The sequence below is a fragment of the Glarea lozoyensis genome (genome assembly GCF_000409485.1).
Source record: "Glarea lozoyensis ATCC 20868 chromosome Unknown GLAREA17, whole genome shotgun sequence".
Taxonomy (NCBI): Eukaryota; Fungi; Ascomycota; class Leotiomycetes; order Helotiales; family Helotiaceae; genus Glarea; species Glarea lozoyensis.
In genome coordinates this window covers 736,686-754,622 of record NW_007360991.1, presented here as the reverse complement: position 1 = coordinate 754,622, position 17,937 = coordinate 736,686, and the positions used below count along the sequence as shown (strand labels likewise).

The window sequence follows — 17,937 nt, the reverse complement described above, 5'->3', positions numbered from 1 at the left end:
CTATGTGCCCTAAAAGATCCAGGATTAAAGGGAAAGGGTAAAGTAGCACGTTTCTGAACTGCTTTCGAAGAGAAAAACTGGCATCTTATGCTTAAGAGACGTTTCTTGACCAAAAAAGCAAGTACTTTTCACACCTTGTGCATCCATATCTAGAAAGTGTCGAATGATATTTAACGAGAATGAGGCTCAATAATAAAAAGAAACAGATCAAAGTCTTCGAGATAATTCCCGGACATAACATGAAATCTGAGGCCAATAACGCAGCACGAAAGAGCGCCTCAAAACGCCATGTATTTTTAGCGAATATTGGCCTACATTAGCTTCATTATAACATGCCTATCACAGCCTCTAGACACATCGAGTTTATTGACCCACTATTTATGCCACACTTGAGATATGTAGTACATAAAAAGCATGTTGATGGACCTGCAACCTGGAGCCTTACGCTCTCAAAAGGTCATTTCTTCCCACTTCAAAATATCCTTAACAACCTAACACTCACCTACAATCATGTACGGCGACCCCGAATTCTTCATCCTCAAACCCACCACCTGGCTCGACGTCGACAAATGGGAGACCAAAATCCTCGGCTCCTTCGTCAAAGAATACCCCAGTCCGACAAACGGCTACGTCTGGGAAAGCGGGCATCCATCCACGGAAGAATATGTCAAGCCCAAGTCGCTCTTCGAGACACACAATACCGCTGACACGCTGGATGGCGAATTCAACGATTTCGTCCTCGACGCCAACTCGAGCTCGAAAAAGGGCGCGAGTGCGACGCTGAAATCTGTGTTGAACGTCTCGTTTAATGGCGAGACGGAGCAGGTGTCGCATCTTGAGGGGAAATTCCTCAGATATAAGCGGCTTACGCAGCTTCAGGAGTACTTTGATAAGGCGAAGAAAGATCCGAATGTCGTGGCACGGGTGCCGAACTGGATTAAATCAGGGCTGAAAATTGATGTGTGTGTGGTCACGGGGATGATGATATGCGAAGATGTGGAGGTGGTGTGGGAGGAGAGTAAAGTGGTGGAGTTGGAAGCTAAAGGGGAGATTCCTGTTGCTGCGATTGCGAGGGCGGCTGCTGGGTTGCCTTCTGTGGATCCAACGGGTGATGCTGGGAATGCTGCGCTGGAAGCTAGTTCGAAGAAGTCGGTTGGTAAGGCGTTCCGGGCGAAGAGTGGACAGAAGAAGATTTTTGCGCTGCAGTTGAGGACTGTGACGAAGGGGAAGATGTTGAATTTGATTAAGAGGAATGAACTTAGGCTGGGTAATGATGGGCCGAGTGCAGAACAGGGACGGAAATTTGGTGTGGACGAGGAAAGCATGGGTGATTCGCTGGATGATAATGAATTGTTTATGGATTTGACGGACTTGGACGCTGAAGAGAAGAAGGATGATTGAGGGGAGCCTGTTAACTTTTTACATTTCTTTGGTATTAAATATCTGCAGCCGCTCAAAATAACTTTGGCAAAGTTTGGAGTCTGAACCTCTCTACATTCTTGCGCCCGTGAGTTTACGAGTAACATTGTGGGTATGATTTTTAAATTATCCGTCTCTTTTCAATGCTTTCAAGAATAAGCTGATATTGATTTATATTTTCATTTCGAAAGTCAAAATTATCTCTGGGGTCCAGCCGACAGTACTATACGAAAAGCTAGCTGTGGATACCTTCAAAAACTCAGACCTCACCTTCACAATACAGCCCCCTTCGTGTATCGAGCTATTGCCTGCACCCCAAGAAACGATGTGCGGACTTGTGCAAGGCAGTAGGCAAATATGACCGGCTCGGCTATCCGATAGCTAGTGCCTTTCTCGATTGTAGAACCGTACCCTATGGACACTTCAGGACCAAGAGGGATACCAGCAGAAACGCCCAGCTCCAGTGACTTTTCTTCCCCTATATTCACTTGAGAATCCGTTATGACTTTCAAGCCAGTGATAACATAGACTTTTCGCGAGCCGAATCTATTCTTCTCTCTGAGAATACGTCGAACTTCCGGCGTTTCTCCCAGCTTATCTACGCATTGTGCTACTTGTTGAAGTTGTAATGTCTCTAATGTTATTGCGCGGACTCTGAGGCCGCCAAGTTCATATGTTGCCTCCGATTGCCGACTCCTAGTTTGATTCATTTTCCATTGTGGCAAGATGGCATCAAGTTCTCCTGGGTCTATAATGCCGTCCTCAGGATGGAGCGGATTCGTCAAAACCTGTCCGAGACGGACAGGACTGTCCGGGGTAGGCGTGAAATCAAAATTTGGCATTAAAAACCAAGTGTGACGCGTACTGGAGCTCCGTTTCGCATTACCCGGCGACAAGCCGATATTATATGGCTTGCCTGCTAGAAGCCGCTCGTTGGAGTAGTTATGTGTTTCACCACCGTCCACCACTGGAGCGGACGCCGCAATGGCCTCCCGGTAATGAGGATTCAAAGAGGCCGCTGTGCTTGATGCTGTTTCTAAGCCGCTGGATAAGTTCGCAGTTTGTGTTTTGGGAGATATGGGTTTTGGAGAGGTACCCCTCCAGTCATCCCACATCGCAGATTTGGTGACTATCCCTGCTTTACTGCTTTCTTTCGGCAGACTCTCAGAAGGTTTCGGAGAGGTACCCCGCCAGTCGTCCCACTTTGCAGATTTGGTGACTATCCCTGCTTTACTGATTTCCTTCGGCAGACTCTCAGAACTTGTGTTGTTTGGGTTATCTACTATGTCGGAGATATGCGGAGAACTGAGCACTGGATTAGAACTCTGTTGAACGGGAAGGTCCATGGAAGGAAAGCTCGGCATATCTGGTACTTCCTCCTCCTCCTCCTGCTCAGCCTCATCTTCCTCGTCCGAATCCTCAATGACAGATGACTGAAGCACCATCAAACCTACTTGCACCTGATGCCATGCTATGTGGGACTCAATCTTTCGTCGAGGTTTAATATTCATAAGACAAAAAGGGCATTGAGCTTCTGCGTTGGCGGAAATTTCCTGCATGCGTGGAAGGGCATCTGAGATCAGCTCACGTATATGAGTAGGGTGCACGGAAGCAACATGGGCTTGAAGTGAAGTGAGATCTTCAATGATGGTGGCGCATCCTAGCGGACAAAACCACTGGCGTCTATGGAATTTCAGCTCGTGCTCAAACCATACGCGGCGGCTAGAGTAGAGCTTGTTGGGGTCAACGTTACAGTCTGGAAAGGTACAGACATATGGTCTGATATCTCTCAAGATATGTGTTCTGGATAAAGCTAGGTCAGCAGTCTCAGAGACATTTCAACCAATACACTCACCTCCAGGTCGCTTTATCTCGAAGAGGCAGAGTAAGATGGCAGGCAACGCATTCACGTAAACCTCCCTCAGATTCATCTGGGAACGCCGGGACCGAGTATGCCATGTCTCGATTAGACTTTGCCATTGACATCATAGAGTCCGTATCGTTGTCCGCGGTTGGACGTTCTTGACCAAAAGCGCCCGTGAGTGTCAGCTTTGAGTCTGCCCTGCTCAGAATCGACTCAGTATCCCCCTCGTCAGTGCCGTCGGAACGTGGAATCGTGTAATTGGGAGACTCCTGATCTTCAACAGGGCCAGCAGATTGGAACTTCAGGCTGTAATTCGAAGTGTATTGGAAAAATCGCCGACGTTGCAAACTAGCTGAGACCAGTCGAGCTAAAAGGGCGGGTGATATTGCAGGAAAGAGGCTGATTAAATTGTCGCTACACAATCTTTTGAACTCTTCTTCGTCTGGCAGCTCTGTAGCCATAGCTTTCTCATAGCGGTCAGGTGAAAGAGCAGGCCGTATCACAGGGATAACGAGGAACAAGACATCGAGCATGGAATTCTCAAAACCTAGTGGATCTGATATTACGGACTTCTCTATCAGGAGTTTAAGAGCGGCGTCTTCGTTCCTTGATGGCGAGGATAGTGTAGCTGGACAGCAACATTTTCAACGTCAGCTCCTAAATACTAAGTCCAACAAAAAAGGGTACCTAGATGGCCAAAACAAAAGAATGTATAGCATGAGTTTAATGATGGAAAAGCATTACCTTCTGGCTTGTGAGATACAGCCTGCGTTTCTTCTAGCGCTTCGGCGATGTCGCCCAGGCAGTTTACAATGTACCGCTTCACAGCTGAAGCGTCGCGCAGGCGCTCATCTAGGGAGTAGACACCTCGAATATTTGCACCGAGCGTGTTGCACCATTTCTGAAACTTTGATCTCGTCTTCTCGACTTCTTGTGATAGGACCGGTTTGGATTTGGCCAGCGTCTGCAAGTTGACGAATATCCTTTGCGACAGGGCATATATGAGCTCCTCGCCCTCTACCTCGACCGCCGCGGACGTACTCAGGCCGATGGCGGGCTCCTCCAAGACAGACATGCGAGCTAGCAGTGCCCGAGAGACGTGAAGCTTGCTGTAGGATTCTCAGTAGTTGTAACTTGTATTCCTTGTCAAAATGGCATGGTGGAGTTCTACGCGATGGGAGTCGCTACCTGGCCAACTGGTATCAATTGTACGCCAGAGAATCTTCCAACGGTCTCTTTGTATCCCAGATTTCGACTGCCGCAAATTCACGCTGCGTGGTGCACAATGGATGCGTTGGTGACCACAGCACAGCTGCGATTCAGCTCACGAGATGAAGGTCACATGTCTGCAGCAATCCCGTCCCTCAACAACCCAGAAGGTAAACAGGTGCAGGTAAGCTGAAGTTCCCTAAATAAGGTTTCTATGATACGGAGTATAAATTAGACGTAATCTGGTGGCAATCCATTGGCTGATGAAGCCCCCGTGATACCTTATACTTCGAGGCACATCATTTAAGTGGGGAGCTACTGCATTGCGCATCTCTGACAGCTGAAACCTCTCGCGACGAGCCGCAACCAGCTGAGCTACGAGGTATATCTTCACTCTTCTTTGGCGATCTGGGTCCATTGAAGGCAGCTCGTGGTCATGACCGTGCTAGCTATTGATGGAGGCGCCTACCCCCACCGCCGAAGCTCAGGAAGGTTCCCTACTCGGCATACGCCCGCAGACCAAGCTCGTCTTCCATGCCTTCCAAGACCTCAAGCAGAAAGCCGAAGAGGCCTTGGATCTGGCCCGCGATGCAACCACGCCTTACAGCGTGCGACTTGTAAAGCTCTTTATCCGCCTTCTTGAAAACGAGATCTTACACTTCCGCGGAACGTTGGCAGAGCTCACCGATAACAATGATCGTGCGGTGGAAGTATTGGACTGGATCGTGGTCGAGAAAGCGGTCGAAAGCAGCTGCGTCTCTGATTATGCCAGATACTGTGATATCCTGAGCGGCATTTTGCAGGAGCTAGGGAGCATGGCCGAACTGCTTGGCTTCACGGGGCACCAGTCCAGGGAGAATGAGGATCTCTTCCTCAAACGCACAAGATTGCTACAGGCGCTCTGCACGATCGATGGATCCGCCGGTGCTTCATTGCAGATTTCTTTTACCAGAATCCAGAAAGCGAACGAAGAACTCGTCGCCATTCAGCGGCTGTCGCAAAAGGATCCATCAGCCAACTTTTTCGACGGGCTACTCAGGGTTCGAGATCAGGTCAATTCATCAACCGAGATTCTTGGAGCGGAGAATGGGTTTTGCTGTGGGTGTTCAACCTCGCACCAGGTCTACATGCGTGTGGAAAACTCGCTCAAAGCAAGCGACAATGATTCAGGAATTCAAAAATGGCCTCAGCCTTGTTCGTTGTTATTCCTTAATCACTCATCCCAGAGCAAGCAGTGGAAGCAAGTTGACATGAATTTTGACCCTGTACGTATCCCAAAAGCTCCTGTGGCTGCAACTTCATCCCGGGAAACGATAGGGAAAATCTCATCGCAACAGATCGAAGACAAGACTGAGGAGAGCAAGCCGGAGAAAAGAGAGAAAAGGGAGAACAAGAAAGAGGGCTTTGCACGGAGGATGCTGAAAGCGATTCCATTCCGAAGGGAAACCCCCTCTAAACCATCTTCAAGTGCGCCAGCTGTAGAAGCCAACAGTCGAACACCCTCGCCGCCTCCACCTCCACCGATGACTAGCGAACCTAGTAATGGCCTTTGCGCATTTTTTAATGACAAGGCAGGTGTAAACGACGACATGGGCGTTGAGAAGGACAGCGCTGGTGTTATCACTATCTACCGACAGGAACTAAAACACAAATTGCTCCTGAGCGTGGTAGATGGAACGACGAATTCTAATATGAGATGGGCTACCCCTTTGCCTATCCACAAGCCACCCGAAGATCCCCATCGCCTACAGCTTTCGATAGAACAGAAGCTTCAATTAGCACACAAGGTGGCATTCAGTTTATTCTGCTTATTCTCCACGCCCTGGGTTCGGGATTCTTGGACCAGTGACGATGTATATTTAACTTGGCAAGAGAGCTACGACAGCATTGTGTACCCATTGTTCTTGCACAACGCAACTGTCCCGGACTCCTTAATGATCACTTTCAGCACCTCTGGACCCTCGAAACCCAAAATACCCTTCACGAACCGTCTTGGCCGTTTCTTGGTAGAACTCTGGTGCGGGACGTCGTGGAGTCGCCTCGAGAAAACCTTCCTCGCAAGTGATGGGCCATCAAACATCGTGGACTCCGACGTCTTCATCTTGACCAGACTTCTCAAGTGGGTCAATGATACTAAAATTGCCGATGGAAACAAGCCGTTTCATTTGGAGGGTAGTTCTTACCTTCTGGCAGTGCAGAAATGTTTTCTGTGTGACTTTAACACGGCTCAGCTGGATCACAAAGCTCCCTTGGATAATGAAAATTTTGCCCGTTGGGTATATAAGCATGTCTTGCGCCCACTTCAATATGCCTTGGAAGATTTTCAGACTCGGCAGGATCGATTCTTTGGAGCCCGCCTGGATTTGCTCCCTGAGAAAAGTAGGCCGTCTAACGCTGAGACTACAAAACGTTTACGTTTGTTTGCCATTGAAGAGGTTGAGGGAGATAGGGAAAAAAAGTACGTTCCGAGTTCCTCCTGCTACGGACCGTGCAGTCATTGAAGGGCTCGCTCACATCATCCTTTGACATGAATTGGCACAATTGTCCACGCACACGATTTAGCTGACTGTTTTGAAGAGAAAAAGCTGCCGACGACTGGTTCTTCGAATATGGCCAAGTGAAAGAACTGGTGAGAGCTATCGGTCGGGAGCGCCCAGATGAACCTGCCGATCGAATTAGAGTAGCAATTCTAGACACAGGCGTCGATGTAACGCATGACGATCTGCACCCACTCTGGCTCAGTGGCCAGATTGTCTACCAGAATTTTGTTGGAACGCGTTCCAACATTCCCCAAGATGATGATGGCCATGGAACACACGTCACATCGATATTACTACAGATCGCGGAGAACGTGGACGTCTATGTAGCTCGGGTATCTCCTGATGGACTGAAATGGAACAGCAGTGAGGTTGAAAATGTACGTATATTTATGACTATCGTTACCATTTGGTCCCATTACTCGGTTCTGTATCAACTTAACTGACTCCAAATAGGCAATCCGTTGGGCTACTAATGAGAAGCAAGTCCACATCATATCCCTTTCTTTCGGGTTTCCAAATGCCGATCAAAGCTTGGAAGGTATCCGAAAGGTTCTTCTCGAAGCCCACGCCGCGGATGTGTTGATTTTCGCTGCTACCGGCAATGTCGCCGCTGGAAACGCCATATCATTCCCTGCATGTCTAGATGAAGTAATTTCGGTTTCATCAACCGACGGAGACCATGAGCTGAGCAAATTCGTCCCAGATCTCCGAGTAGGAAAGCGTCTTTGTGCCATCGGAGAGGCCATCGAAGCCGCCTGGATCGACCAGAAAGACTCAACCCTCCCCGTCCACTCAAGCACACGGCGCAAAGCTGGGACTTCCTATGCCACGCCTGTGATCGCCGGCGTGGCAGCCATGGTCATGGACCTGATCTGGTCCGATATGGAGACTTTCGAGTACCAGTGCCAAACGCTGCGGACCAATCGCGGGATGCTGGCTATCTTGGAACTCATGGTCTGGAAGAACAGAGACACCAAGATTGAGTGTCTTAAGCCGTGGATTTTCTTTAATAAGAATAGGTGGAAGGCGTTTTCGAAAAATGAAAAGTCGGCTATCTTTTCCATTTTGGCTGATACGCTTACTAATATATATGGGAAAGGGTCGTCGAAGAGTTGATGAAGAGTGTCGTTTCGACGCTGAACTAATTTTTCAAGATTTCGATCAATCATTGATACAGGCAGATTTTCCGTAGATCAAAACTTTCCGTACGTCAAACGTACTGATGAATTCCCGGATCGCGTTATGTGCACTACCTGTCATGGCTATTTGGAAGGTAGGGAGGTGTAATTGTAGTAAGTACACCTGTAGAGGTGAAGCGCTCAGGAGGGCATCGAATCTAATGTGCAGGGGTTCAAGGTATTGTAAATGGGTACAGTTGTGCATTATACTGTATATACAGTTGTGAAAGAGTCCTGACAATGACACTGGAATGTAGTATAGATCTATAGTTTTAAGTAATGATAAGTTGTAGATAGAGTAGAGTGTTCTTGTGCTCTGAGGAACAATGTAAGAGGTGTAAGATATTCTATTAAATTCGTCGAATTAACATCTAGTATCAGTTACTGTTACTGCTATTGTCTAATAGCAAGAGTGGGGCTTGGTTTTCGATTTCAGTAAAACTTAACAATGGACAGTATTTTGAAGTAGACAAGACAAGTAATCGCTGAAGTAAATATTCACACTTTTTGTCGAGTTCGAGAAATGAAACATTTTTACATTAACAGCTTGAAAATTAGTTTAATAAGGGTTTAATTTCCGAAATCAATATACGGAACTAATGATAGTTTGTTAACTTGATTGAGTTACATTGCTGAAAACAGTGGAAGAAATAAATGATAGTTTGTCCATTTGATTGAATTATATTGTTCTCCGCAAGAATGCATGTTTAGCTCGAATATGAAGTGACCGGCCGTCTGTAGCCCTGCGGCTTCTAAAGCTGCTTTTAACTTTAAACAGACTCTGAAAGGGTTTTGGTTTTTGAAAATTGTAGACGAAAGATAGATATCTCGTAAATTGTCCTGAGTAATTATCAGATTTCGCGTATTATTTACTTTTATCTTTAAACCGTCCTCTATAAAAACACAGATACATCGTAGCCTAAAGACCACCACTCCCCAAATTCCAGTATACCTAGTAGCGAACAAAAGAAACCTCGAGAACTAAAATACGATACTTCTTCCAAGTTGACATGATAAGTAGATTAACTCTATACAATACTATATATAATTTCTAGCAAAAGATCCCTCTATTTGACCTTATCTCAAGATTGGTATATAAGTAGTCGACTAACACTTCCTGAATCCTCCTCGGTTCTAACTCATTTATAATGTACGTGAACGGTCACTGGTACATCCCAAGACTACTGGGTACCTTCCAGTGTAACAATGTTCGAATGCACGACTTCCGACACTACTTCCTAGGTAGATAAAACCTTTTCGACAAAATTGGAAAATCGTATGTTTCGTCGAACCAACAGATTGATCACAGAGCTCCCGTTACTCTACCGCAGGAGGCGTCTCGCCAAACTTGAAACGTACAAGTAGTAAATTCAGAAGTTTTTACGGGTAAAAAGATACATGTTAGGTTACAGCATAAACTGAGATTTCTAAATTTCATATAAAAATACAAGACGTGGGGGTATATAAGACAAAACCAGAAAACATTTCCAACTCCGTCTAATCGTACGATGATGATGACATAAAGCTCGTCTATACGAAATATTGTTAGTCTTCAAATGTATCATGATTTAATGTATCCAGCCTTCTGGCAAGAGGAGCTGGGATATCTTCCGGAAGAACGACCACGAGTTTGAATTCGGCTTTGCCGTCTTTAGCAGGTCGTGGATGAGTAGCGATGAACAAACAACACATACTCTGCTGGAAACTCCAAGACTATTTAGACAACGAATTCGAGCTTTCCATGACTGGGTACATAACTCATGTCGGACTTGGAGGTTCAACGGTTGGTCTTTGGGCGTTGGTGGGTGTATTTTCGTCTGGGTTGTTTCTTCCAAGAGTGTCGTCTTCTACCCGAGTATTAGTTATAGTTCTTCAGAGAGATAGACGAAATAGGGATAATGTGTCAAAAGAAGAGAGGCATTTAACTTACCAGCGGGACTGGTGATTGGCGGAGGAAGATTGACCGGGACAGCAGGAACGATTCCAAGAGACTCAGTCCACTTTCTCACAAGCTCATCTCTCAACGCCTCCGAATTCTTTTTGGCCAGATCTTGCAGATTTCTCAGCTGGCGCCTTCCTTTCTTGTAATCATCATACGAGGCGATAAGCATGCACCTGGCGATCGGATATTGATGATACTCGGTCCTTCCCTGCTCTTCAGCCACAAAATGAGCAAAAATATGTAAATTGGTGCCGTCGGTAGTGAAACTCGAGATGTGAGCATGACCAGGTACATCGGGAGTCCCGAGGTAAGTCAATGCTTTGTTTCTCCCGTAAACGAGGCAGGCACCGTCGTACGCAGCTTGAGCTTGCGCTAGTATCATATCATTCCCCGGCCCCTTCCATTCGGCAGCCAGATGTGAGAGAGTTATCGATTTGGCGCCTTGGTAAACAACCGCAGCACCACCGAGCTCTTCGCGCGCGGGAAAGGGCTTGAATTGGGTGAGAGATAAACCCTCCATCATATCCGGTTGTGCTGGAGAAATGCCGTTGTTGAACCCGACGGTTTTGGGAAAGGCGCCAAGGTTTGTACTCCAAGTCTTCTTATATCCACGATCTTTGTAATTTCGGAGCAAGACGGGATGCGTTTCGGCTATTATTGTCGCTTCATTTACAGCGTTTGCGATGGCTGAAGTATAGTCGTCAAATTGTGACCTTGTTGGGGAGGGTGAACTTCGCTCCCTATTTATCTGCTCTTGCAAGGATTGGAGATTCTCAGGAGGATTTGAGCAATCTGGTTCCAGTATACCGTTTCGACAGGCGAGGTCTGGAAAGCCCGGTGCTGTTGTTGATACAGTCGTGTCTCTTGACTTTGTAGACGTAGTTGTCTCCGAATCTCCCTCCTTAGAAGTCTTTCTCCTTTGGAATGGACTCCCCTCCTTACTCGTCCCCGTAGCCGTAGAAGCCTCCTCAATCGACCTCTTCGCAGCCTTCTTCTTCTTAAAACCCTCCATCCTTTCCAACTTCTTCAAATTCTGCTTCGTTAAACGAACGCGTTTCGCCGGCCTAGCACTCTGAACAGTAGCTCCTCGTTTCCTTGGAAGCTTCTCTATAACCTAAATCAGCATCAAGAAACCACTATACTCTTATACAACACATACCTTCCAGACATGATGGACTCATCGAGACCTCCAATGCGGCCGTCGAGGCGTATTGCGCAGCGAGTTTCGGATTGCGGTCATTCGACGCTCGTTCATTCACTTTCGCGTTCCGAATTCCAACAACTGCAGCAGCTTCTGCGCCGCAAGTTCCAGTCCGAGTCGTTCGACATGAGCGCGTGTTGGGTTCGGGATGAGGAAGTGATGCCAGCCAAAGAAATACGCAAGAAATCTAAGCGCGCGCGTCTTGGCACGTGCCGACGCGGGGTTGTTCCTGAAGCTATGCTGGACCCACATGTCTCGAGTTGCTGTGCTGCATGTCTAGCTCGCGGCGAACATCAATTATTCTATCGGCTCGACAGAACATCGCATATTTCATCTATCATTTTCAGTAAATCAATGAATTTTGTACTTTTCTTATATATATCCCTCTCTCGTCGCCCCACCTCCTACTAGAACAAACCCAGTCCTATTCGAAGCACGAGACTTTTTCCCTCTTTCAAACTAACACAGCATCATTAATCACGTCGAATCTCCCCAACAAACACGACATCGCAGAAACTCCACCAGAAATCCGCTGTATAAACGCGCAAGGAATATATGACTCGGGTTTCTACCACTCACTTCCATCTTTCATCTCTACGAACCTCCAACGCCCTCAAACAACAAACATATATCCCATTCTCTCAACTTCCTTCAATCTGATCTTCCAAACAAATTCTCCTCCCTTAATACAAAAACCATCAGTCACTTCCTCTACGCATATAACTCTATCTCTCTTCTCCCGCCCCCCTCCACAAACCAAATCCCCCACCATACATTTATCTCCCATCCTATAGCCCAAGACCCCCTCACCCTCCAACAAACCCTCTCCCTCCAAAACCTGCCAGGCTTCTCTTTCAAACACATGACACGCTCGACCAACGTTCTCACACACCACAATCCATGACATCGGCAAACACGAACTCACAAGATCGAATCTCTTGAGCACCATCGATCTTCAACTTTGATGTGTTCAGAGGAACCGTTCCATCGTTGTGATCTTACACATGTTCCGTTCCGCAATATCTCAACCAAGAAAGATGTAAAGAGCTGGATTATATGGACTTTCAAGAGTCGATGTGATGTTTCTGTACACTACTACTCCATCTGGCTATCTTTATTATATTTATCCTTACATGGCTTTTCTACCTCGATCCCGAGTTATGTTGGAGTACCGTGGATTGCTTACCACCGTTAAGATCATGACTGTTAAAAGTGTGAATGTTCAAAAAAGCCAGCTAGTTTATGTTATATTTGTTCACATGTTCACAATTGAAAAAGATGCGAGATGATTGTTCAAAATAGTATATATATATTATACACTCTTAACACTCTAATCTCCAAAGAGAAAGGCTTTGAAACGATTATATACTCCCGCTTCCAACCCCCACAAAAATGCATTCAAGCAAAACATTACTCCTCACATCTCACGCTATCAGGCGCATCTAATAAACGCTACCCTTCCTCTCCACATCCGCGGTATCAAGCTTTCCACCTGGACCAGCCATCGAGCTCGCAAAGGTCTCGTGAGGAACCCACTTGCTGGAGTTTCTTGGGTTGGTCTCCTCCATCATACGGTCGACCTGCTCCAGCGACAGACCCTTGGTCTCTGGGACGAGGAAATATGCGTACACGAAAGCGCAGGTGCAGAGACCGCCCCAGACGAAGAAGACGCTGGATTTGAGGTTTCCGTACTCCTCGCCGACCATGTATGGGGTGATGACGGCGATGATGGTGTTCCAGAGCCAGTTGGAGGCGGTGGAGAGGGCGACACCACGGGATCGGACGGGGAGAGGGAAGATCTCACCGATGAGAATCCAGGCGCCAGGACCCCAGGTGGAGGCGAAGAAGAAGATGAAGATGGCGATGAAGGCGATTTGGGCATTGACGGCTGAGATGTTGTCGGCCATGGGGTCGCCGGCGGCGTTGAGGTGGGTCTTGTTGAATCCGACGGTGACACCGATGATGGCGACGAGGAATTGGCAGATCAACATGCCGAAAGCACCGATGACGAGGAGAGGGCGACGACCGAATTTCTCGACGGTGTAGAAGGAGATTGGGGTGGAGCAGACGTTGACGAGGGTGAAGATCAGGGAGATGATGAAGGGGTTGGAGATGGCGCCGGTGGATTGGAGGAAGGGGGTGGAGTAGTAGAAGATGAAGTTGACACCGGTCCTGGGATGAATTAGTACATTTTTTGGGGGGGAGTTAGAGATGGTTTGAGGAAATAAGCTTACCATTGTTGCATCATCTGGAGAGATGTACCGAGAATTGTACGGCGGAGGTTGGAGGATTGTTTCAAAAGACCACCGCTGAAGCAGTTCATCCAGCTCGAGACGAAACCAGAAGATGGAATGATGGAACGCTCGTACTCCTCGTTGGCCACGATCTCAGCCAACTCAGCTTGGATGTACTCGGACTCGAGGGGTTGTCCACGAAGTCTGGCGAGAGCGCTGGCAGCACGGTCGAGATATCCACGCTTGACAAAGTATCTTGGGGAATCTGGGAGTGCCATCAATCCACCACCGAGAATCAAAGCCCAGGCGAATTGGATGGAGATCGGAATACGGTAAGCTCCCGTATCATCACGGCCTTCGGTGGCGTAGACGACACATGCAGCCAAGAGGATACCGATGGTGATGCAGAATTGATAACCGGCGACGAGCGCACCACGGACTTTCTTTGGGCACTAGAAAGGAGGTTAGTGTTGTTGGCTCGATGGAGAGAAGAATGGCTTACAATTTCGGACATGTAGAGAATGACAATGGCAGACTCGAAACCGACTCCGATACCAGCGATGAGACGACCTGCAACAATGGCTCCGAGAGCATCAACGGCAGGGCCGGTGATCATCTGGACCACCACACCGATCATGTAGATGAGGCAACCAAGGATGACGGTCCATTTGCGTCCAATACGGTCCGCAACATCACCTGCGACGATTGCACCGAAGAAAGTACCCGCAGAGAGGATAGAAGTGATCAGAGAAGTGTGGGACGAAGAGAGTTTCTCGGCGGTTGGGCCTTCGACGAGTCTGATGAACAAGCCGGAACCGTTGACACCGTTGATATATCCGGAATCATAACCGAAGAAGATACCTCCAAAGGAGGCAAAGGCGCAGATCAGGTAGGCCTTCCAGGTGACTGGTGCCTCGATGCGATTGACATCGCTGGCGGTAACGAGAGCTCCTGGCATGGTGGCGGTGGGATGTTCTCTTCGTCTGGATTGACTGTGAGGAAGAGAGAAGAGGATGAGGAGAGAGTCGAGGAGATGGTTGTACCAGGCTGTTGGGACGGGGGCTTCATATAGGGAAATTTGGCGAGGTGGGATCGAGGTGGGAGCTCGCACGAGGGATGCACTTGGCTGCAACGAGCCAGCAGGAGAACAGAGCTAATCTCGAGATGCTGGCCGAGGCCGAGTTGTTTACTGTACGGAGGACTGGCCCTAGTCGCCCCCGAGATGGGGCAGGGGAAGGATGGGGCAAGGGAGCTGTTAGTAATGCGGGGTTGTGGAGGAGGGCAGGGAGCAGAATGGTGAGCACAGAGCGAGCCGACATGGGAGAAGTGTGAGGAAAGCAAGGATAGCTCTTCTCGTTGCCACCATCTAGAAACCTGATAGGTCCTCTAGTCGTAGCTCTCGATCTCTTCCTAGTAATTCCATACGCTCCATGAACGTGGCTCGACTTGGCTGCTGGGCCGGTGGACACAATTTAGACGCTGTTAGTGCTTGTTAGATCGCTCGCTTGCCCTCTCATGCACCAATCTGGCCGATTCGACCACGACTCGAACTCAGACCTCCCCAACTCTGAGGGAGCGAGAGACGCTCTTCTCCATACGGGGTAGCCAGCGGCCCTGGAGAAGTACGCTCGAGCTAGGCCTAAACGGCCGCTGCATAGCATTCAGAACGGTCTGGTAGCCAATAGAGGCTCGTAGCGGCCGTATTTCGGTCATCCGCCCAAAGGGTGAGCCTCATGAAGATGAAATTCGGCCCTGTTGTTGGTCGAGATGGGGCCAGTTCCCCGAGCCCCAGACCCCAGAGTAGACTTTTGCATTTTTCAAGAGTCGCTGGCGCTCGCTCGTACCGAGTCTTCGGAATTTGTCATGTGGACGGTGACACTGCTAATGGAGAAGAATTGCGAGTTTCGGATCGTGGTGAGACGATGCTTTATTCGGTGCAGACCACTTACACAAATATCCTTTGTGCGGTATTGTGCATCTCTGCAGATATTCAACGGTAAAAGTCGTTGGTTCATGGCGTAATAGACTCGCCTGTACCGAAGAGGCGTGAAAAAGGCGTCCTTGGAATCCTGGGGAAATGCCCCGGATGGCTTGCTTGAAGAGGATCGGATCATGTGACCGTTCTTCCGTCGCTCACTCATCGCATGATTGGGGTGTGTCGGGGGAACCGTACGGTGTCTCATTAGAACATCTTCAAGTCACCTGAGATGCTTGACTCAGCCCACACGTCACTCTCACCAAAACTCACCTTCAATTCCCGTGCCAAGATCTCCGCAGAGACTCCTCTATGAACATGCGAGGTGAGATTAGCACCCCATCACATTGGCCAACTCCAGCCGCCCAAGTCCTCCTCCGCGTCCGAGATAGCACCGTGCTTCCCGCCCCAAAAACCCAGATTCAGCCAACTTCGATCCGGACCGAATGCAGATGGGGCGTGGACTGTGTGGTCTGCGACGACCTCGAAATTCCAATTTTCTGGCGCTCGTGACCGAGAGTGTGACCGAGTTGAGACTTTGTTGGCAGCGCGGGTTGCGAAGGTTGAAGGATGATGCTCTTCTTACCTAAGTACGATGTACTTCACGTGCTGTGTTGGACTTGATTCTTGATCTCACGATGCAAAAACAAATATCCCAACGACGATGACGATGATTTTCATCCAACCGCAAAATATAAACAAACAAATTTTCTCGCAATTTCAAACAGCCACACGGGAGATGAAGCATCCATGCGGCGTGGCCCCGCGTCAAGGACCGGGTCTCGCTCCAAAGTACCACGCTATCGAGCTTCGGCCAATTCCAATCTCCTGCTCCTAGCTTTGAATATGGGGAAAGTGGATTGAGAGACGCTCTCCAGAAACGCGTTCACGGTGTTTCCACGTTTGTCGCGGCATCACGACCGGTCCTATTTTTTTCATCTTGAGACGAAGATGGAGAAATTTTTCGTGGAGAGTCTGGAGTCTGGAGTCATGCCATGTGCGAATTATGGGCATGGAGAAGTCATGGAGGCGTGGAGGTGTGCATGCGACCCGATGTAACTTATTCCCCAAGGGGAAAACAGCTCATGGGTGTTGATGTCTGGAGATGGGTGACACGTGCTATTACAGTAAGCATGGGCTCCACAGTTCTAGCTTCTCATTCATAGCATTTTCACTTCCATCGACAACATCATTTTTCATAAGGTTCCGCTTTCATCTCGATACTGTTTGAGCGATGTCAAGATACCAAATTGGTCACGCTCACGTGACTCTGACCATTACCATTTCCTCCTCCAGACAATCGATTTCCGGGAGAAGTGTTTCTTGTCTGTATAAATCACTTTTTGCTCTCCTTACTTCTTCATCGCAATTTTCAATCTCTAAACATAACTATCTCATTTATCATCTTACTTACAATAAATTCAAACGAATTACTAACCCCGCTGGAATTCCGACTATTTATTAGTCCCAAATTGAACATGTTCTCTTTGTAATTAAAACCGAGATACATTCTCATTCTCAACTCCATGTCTCTCATTATTACCAACATTTTCCAAAGCACCTACTCCCAAAAATCCAAACTCCAAATCCCTCCCTTACTACACAACACTCCGAAATCGACCACGCACGAGAAGAAATGTAGGAGACAACAGCTTAAAACATCGACGCTCTACGGCATGACGAAACCCAACAATAATCTTAGGTCGACTGGTACAGGTTGCTGGCGAACTGGTGGCCGTACCTTACAAATGGCAGAAGCTGACGAGGATTATAAAGATGAGTGGATAGGTGGGATGAGGATAGTGTTGTGTATAAGAGGTAAAGGTGGAAGGGAGATAGGTAAGTGAAAGTTTATCGCCGATAACTATCTCATCACCGATTTTCTTATCCTCGAAAATATATCTCTTCTCCGATATCAAAATATCAACACATGTCTCCTCCTCCGTAACATCAAGCAACTCCATGAAATTTATTCGCAGCGCCTTCAAACTATGGATGTTTTCCCGACAGTTCGACGCGTAGCTCAGGCAGCTTCCGTTTCTCTGCATGTGGAATGGTTGGTGTTTGTAAAGGGTGGATCGGGGTTTTATGGGTTGGTGGGTGAGGGGTTATGGTGTATGATTTGGGATAAATTTAGACTTCTTCTGGATGAGTTCTCTGTCGTTAAATCGAATTAAATGTCAAGCTACAAAAATTATATCACTTCCAATCTTCAATGAATTATGCTCTTAATTAATTCTAGTTAATAGAGGAGAATTCTTTTCAAGTTAACAAATACTATCTATCCACCCAAAACGCCTCAATTCAACCATTTCCCTACGAACATAGTATATTAGCACATGCACCCTAACCTTAAATCCCAACCCCTATCACAT

At 47.8% G+C, this 17,937-nt stretch overlaps 5 protein-coding genes across 5 annotated transcripts; 2 read left to right on the top strand and 3 right to left on the bottom strand.

Annotated features, from left to right (window-relative positions):
* Positions 1–510: 510 nt before the first annotated feature.
* On the top strand, positions 511–1,401 carry GLAREA_12079 (uncharacterized protein; the record flags this gene model as incomplete). The annotated part of the gene is made up of 1 exon (XM_008082861.1): positions 511–1,401. The coding sequence occupies one exon, from the start codon at positions 511–513 to the stop codon at positions 1,399–1,401; it is 891 nt and encodes a 296-aa protein (XP_008081052.1).
* Positions 1,402–1,691: 290 nt separating this feature from the next.
* GLAREA_12078 (uncharacterized protein) lies at positions 1,692–4,358 on the bottom strand (the record flags this gene model as incomplete). The annotated part of the gene is made up of 3 exons (XM_008082860.1): positions 1,692–3,222; positions 3,275–3,911; positions 4,028–4,358. The coding sequence occupies 3 exons, from the start codon at positions 4,356–4,358 to the stop codon at positions 1,692–1,694; spliced, it is 2,499 nt and encodes an 832-aa protein (XP_008081051.1).
* A 589-nt stretch (positions 4,359–4,947) lies between these two features.
* On the top strand, positions 4,948–8,148 carry GLAREA_12077 (Subtilisin-like protein; the record flags this gene model as incomplete). The annotated part of the gene is made up of 3 exons (XM_008082859.1): positions 4,948–6,950; positions 7,070–7,409; positions 7,486–8,148. The coding sequence occupies 3 exons, from the start codon at positions 4,948–4,950 to the stop codon at positions 8,146–8,148; spliced, it is 3,006 nt and encodes a 1,001-aa protein (XP_008081050.1).
* Positions 8,149–9,968: 1,820 nt separating this feature from the next.
* Positions 9,969–11,333, bottom strand: GLAREA_12076 (uncharacterized protein; the record flags this gene model as incomplete). Its single annotated transcript, XM_008082858.1, has 3 exons — positions 9,969–10,057; positions 10,141–11,259; positions 11,312–11,333. 3 exons carry the CDS (start codon positions 11,331–11,333, stop codon positions 9,969–9,971), a joined length of 1,230 nt encoding a protein of 409 aa, XP_008081049.1.
* Positions 11,334–12,795: 1,462 nt separating this feature from the next.
* On the bottom strand, positions 12,796–14,545 carry GLAREA_12075 (MFS general substrate transporter; the record flags this gene model as incomplete). The annotated part of the gene is made up of 3 exons (XM_008082857.1): positions 12,796–13,525; positions 13,588–14,039; positions 14,090–14,545. 3 exons carry the CDS (start codon positions 14,543–14,545, stop codon positions 12,796–12,798), a joined length of 1,638 nt encoding a protein of 545 aa, XP_008081048.1.
* Between the last annotated feature and the right edge of the window lie 3,392 nt (positions 14,546–17,937).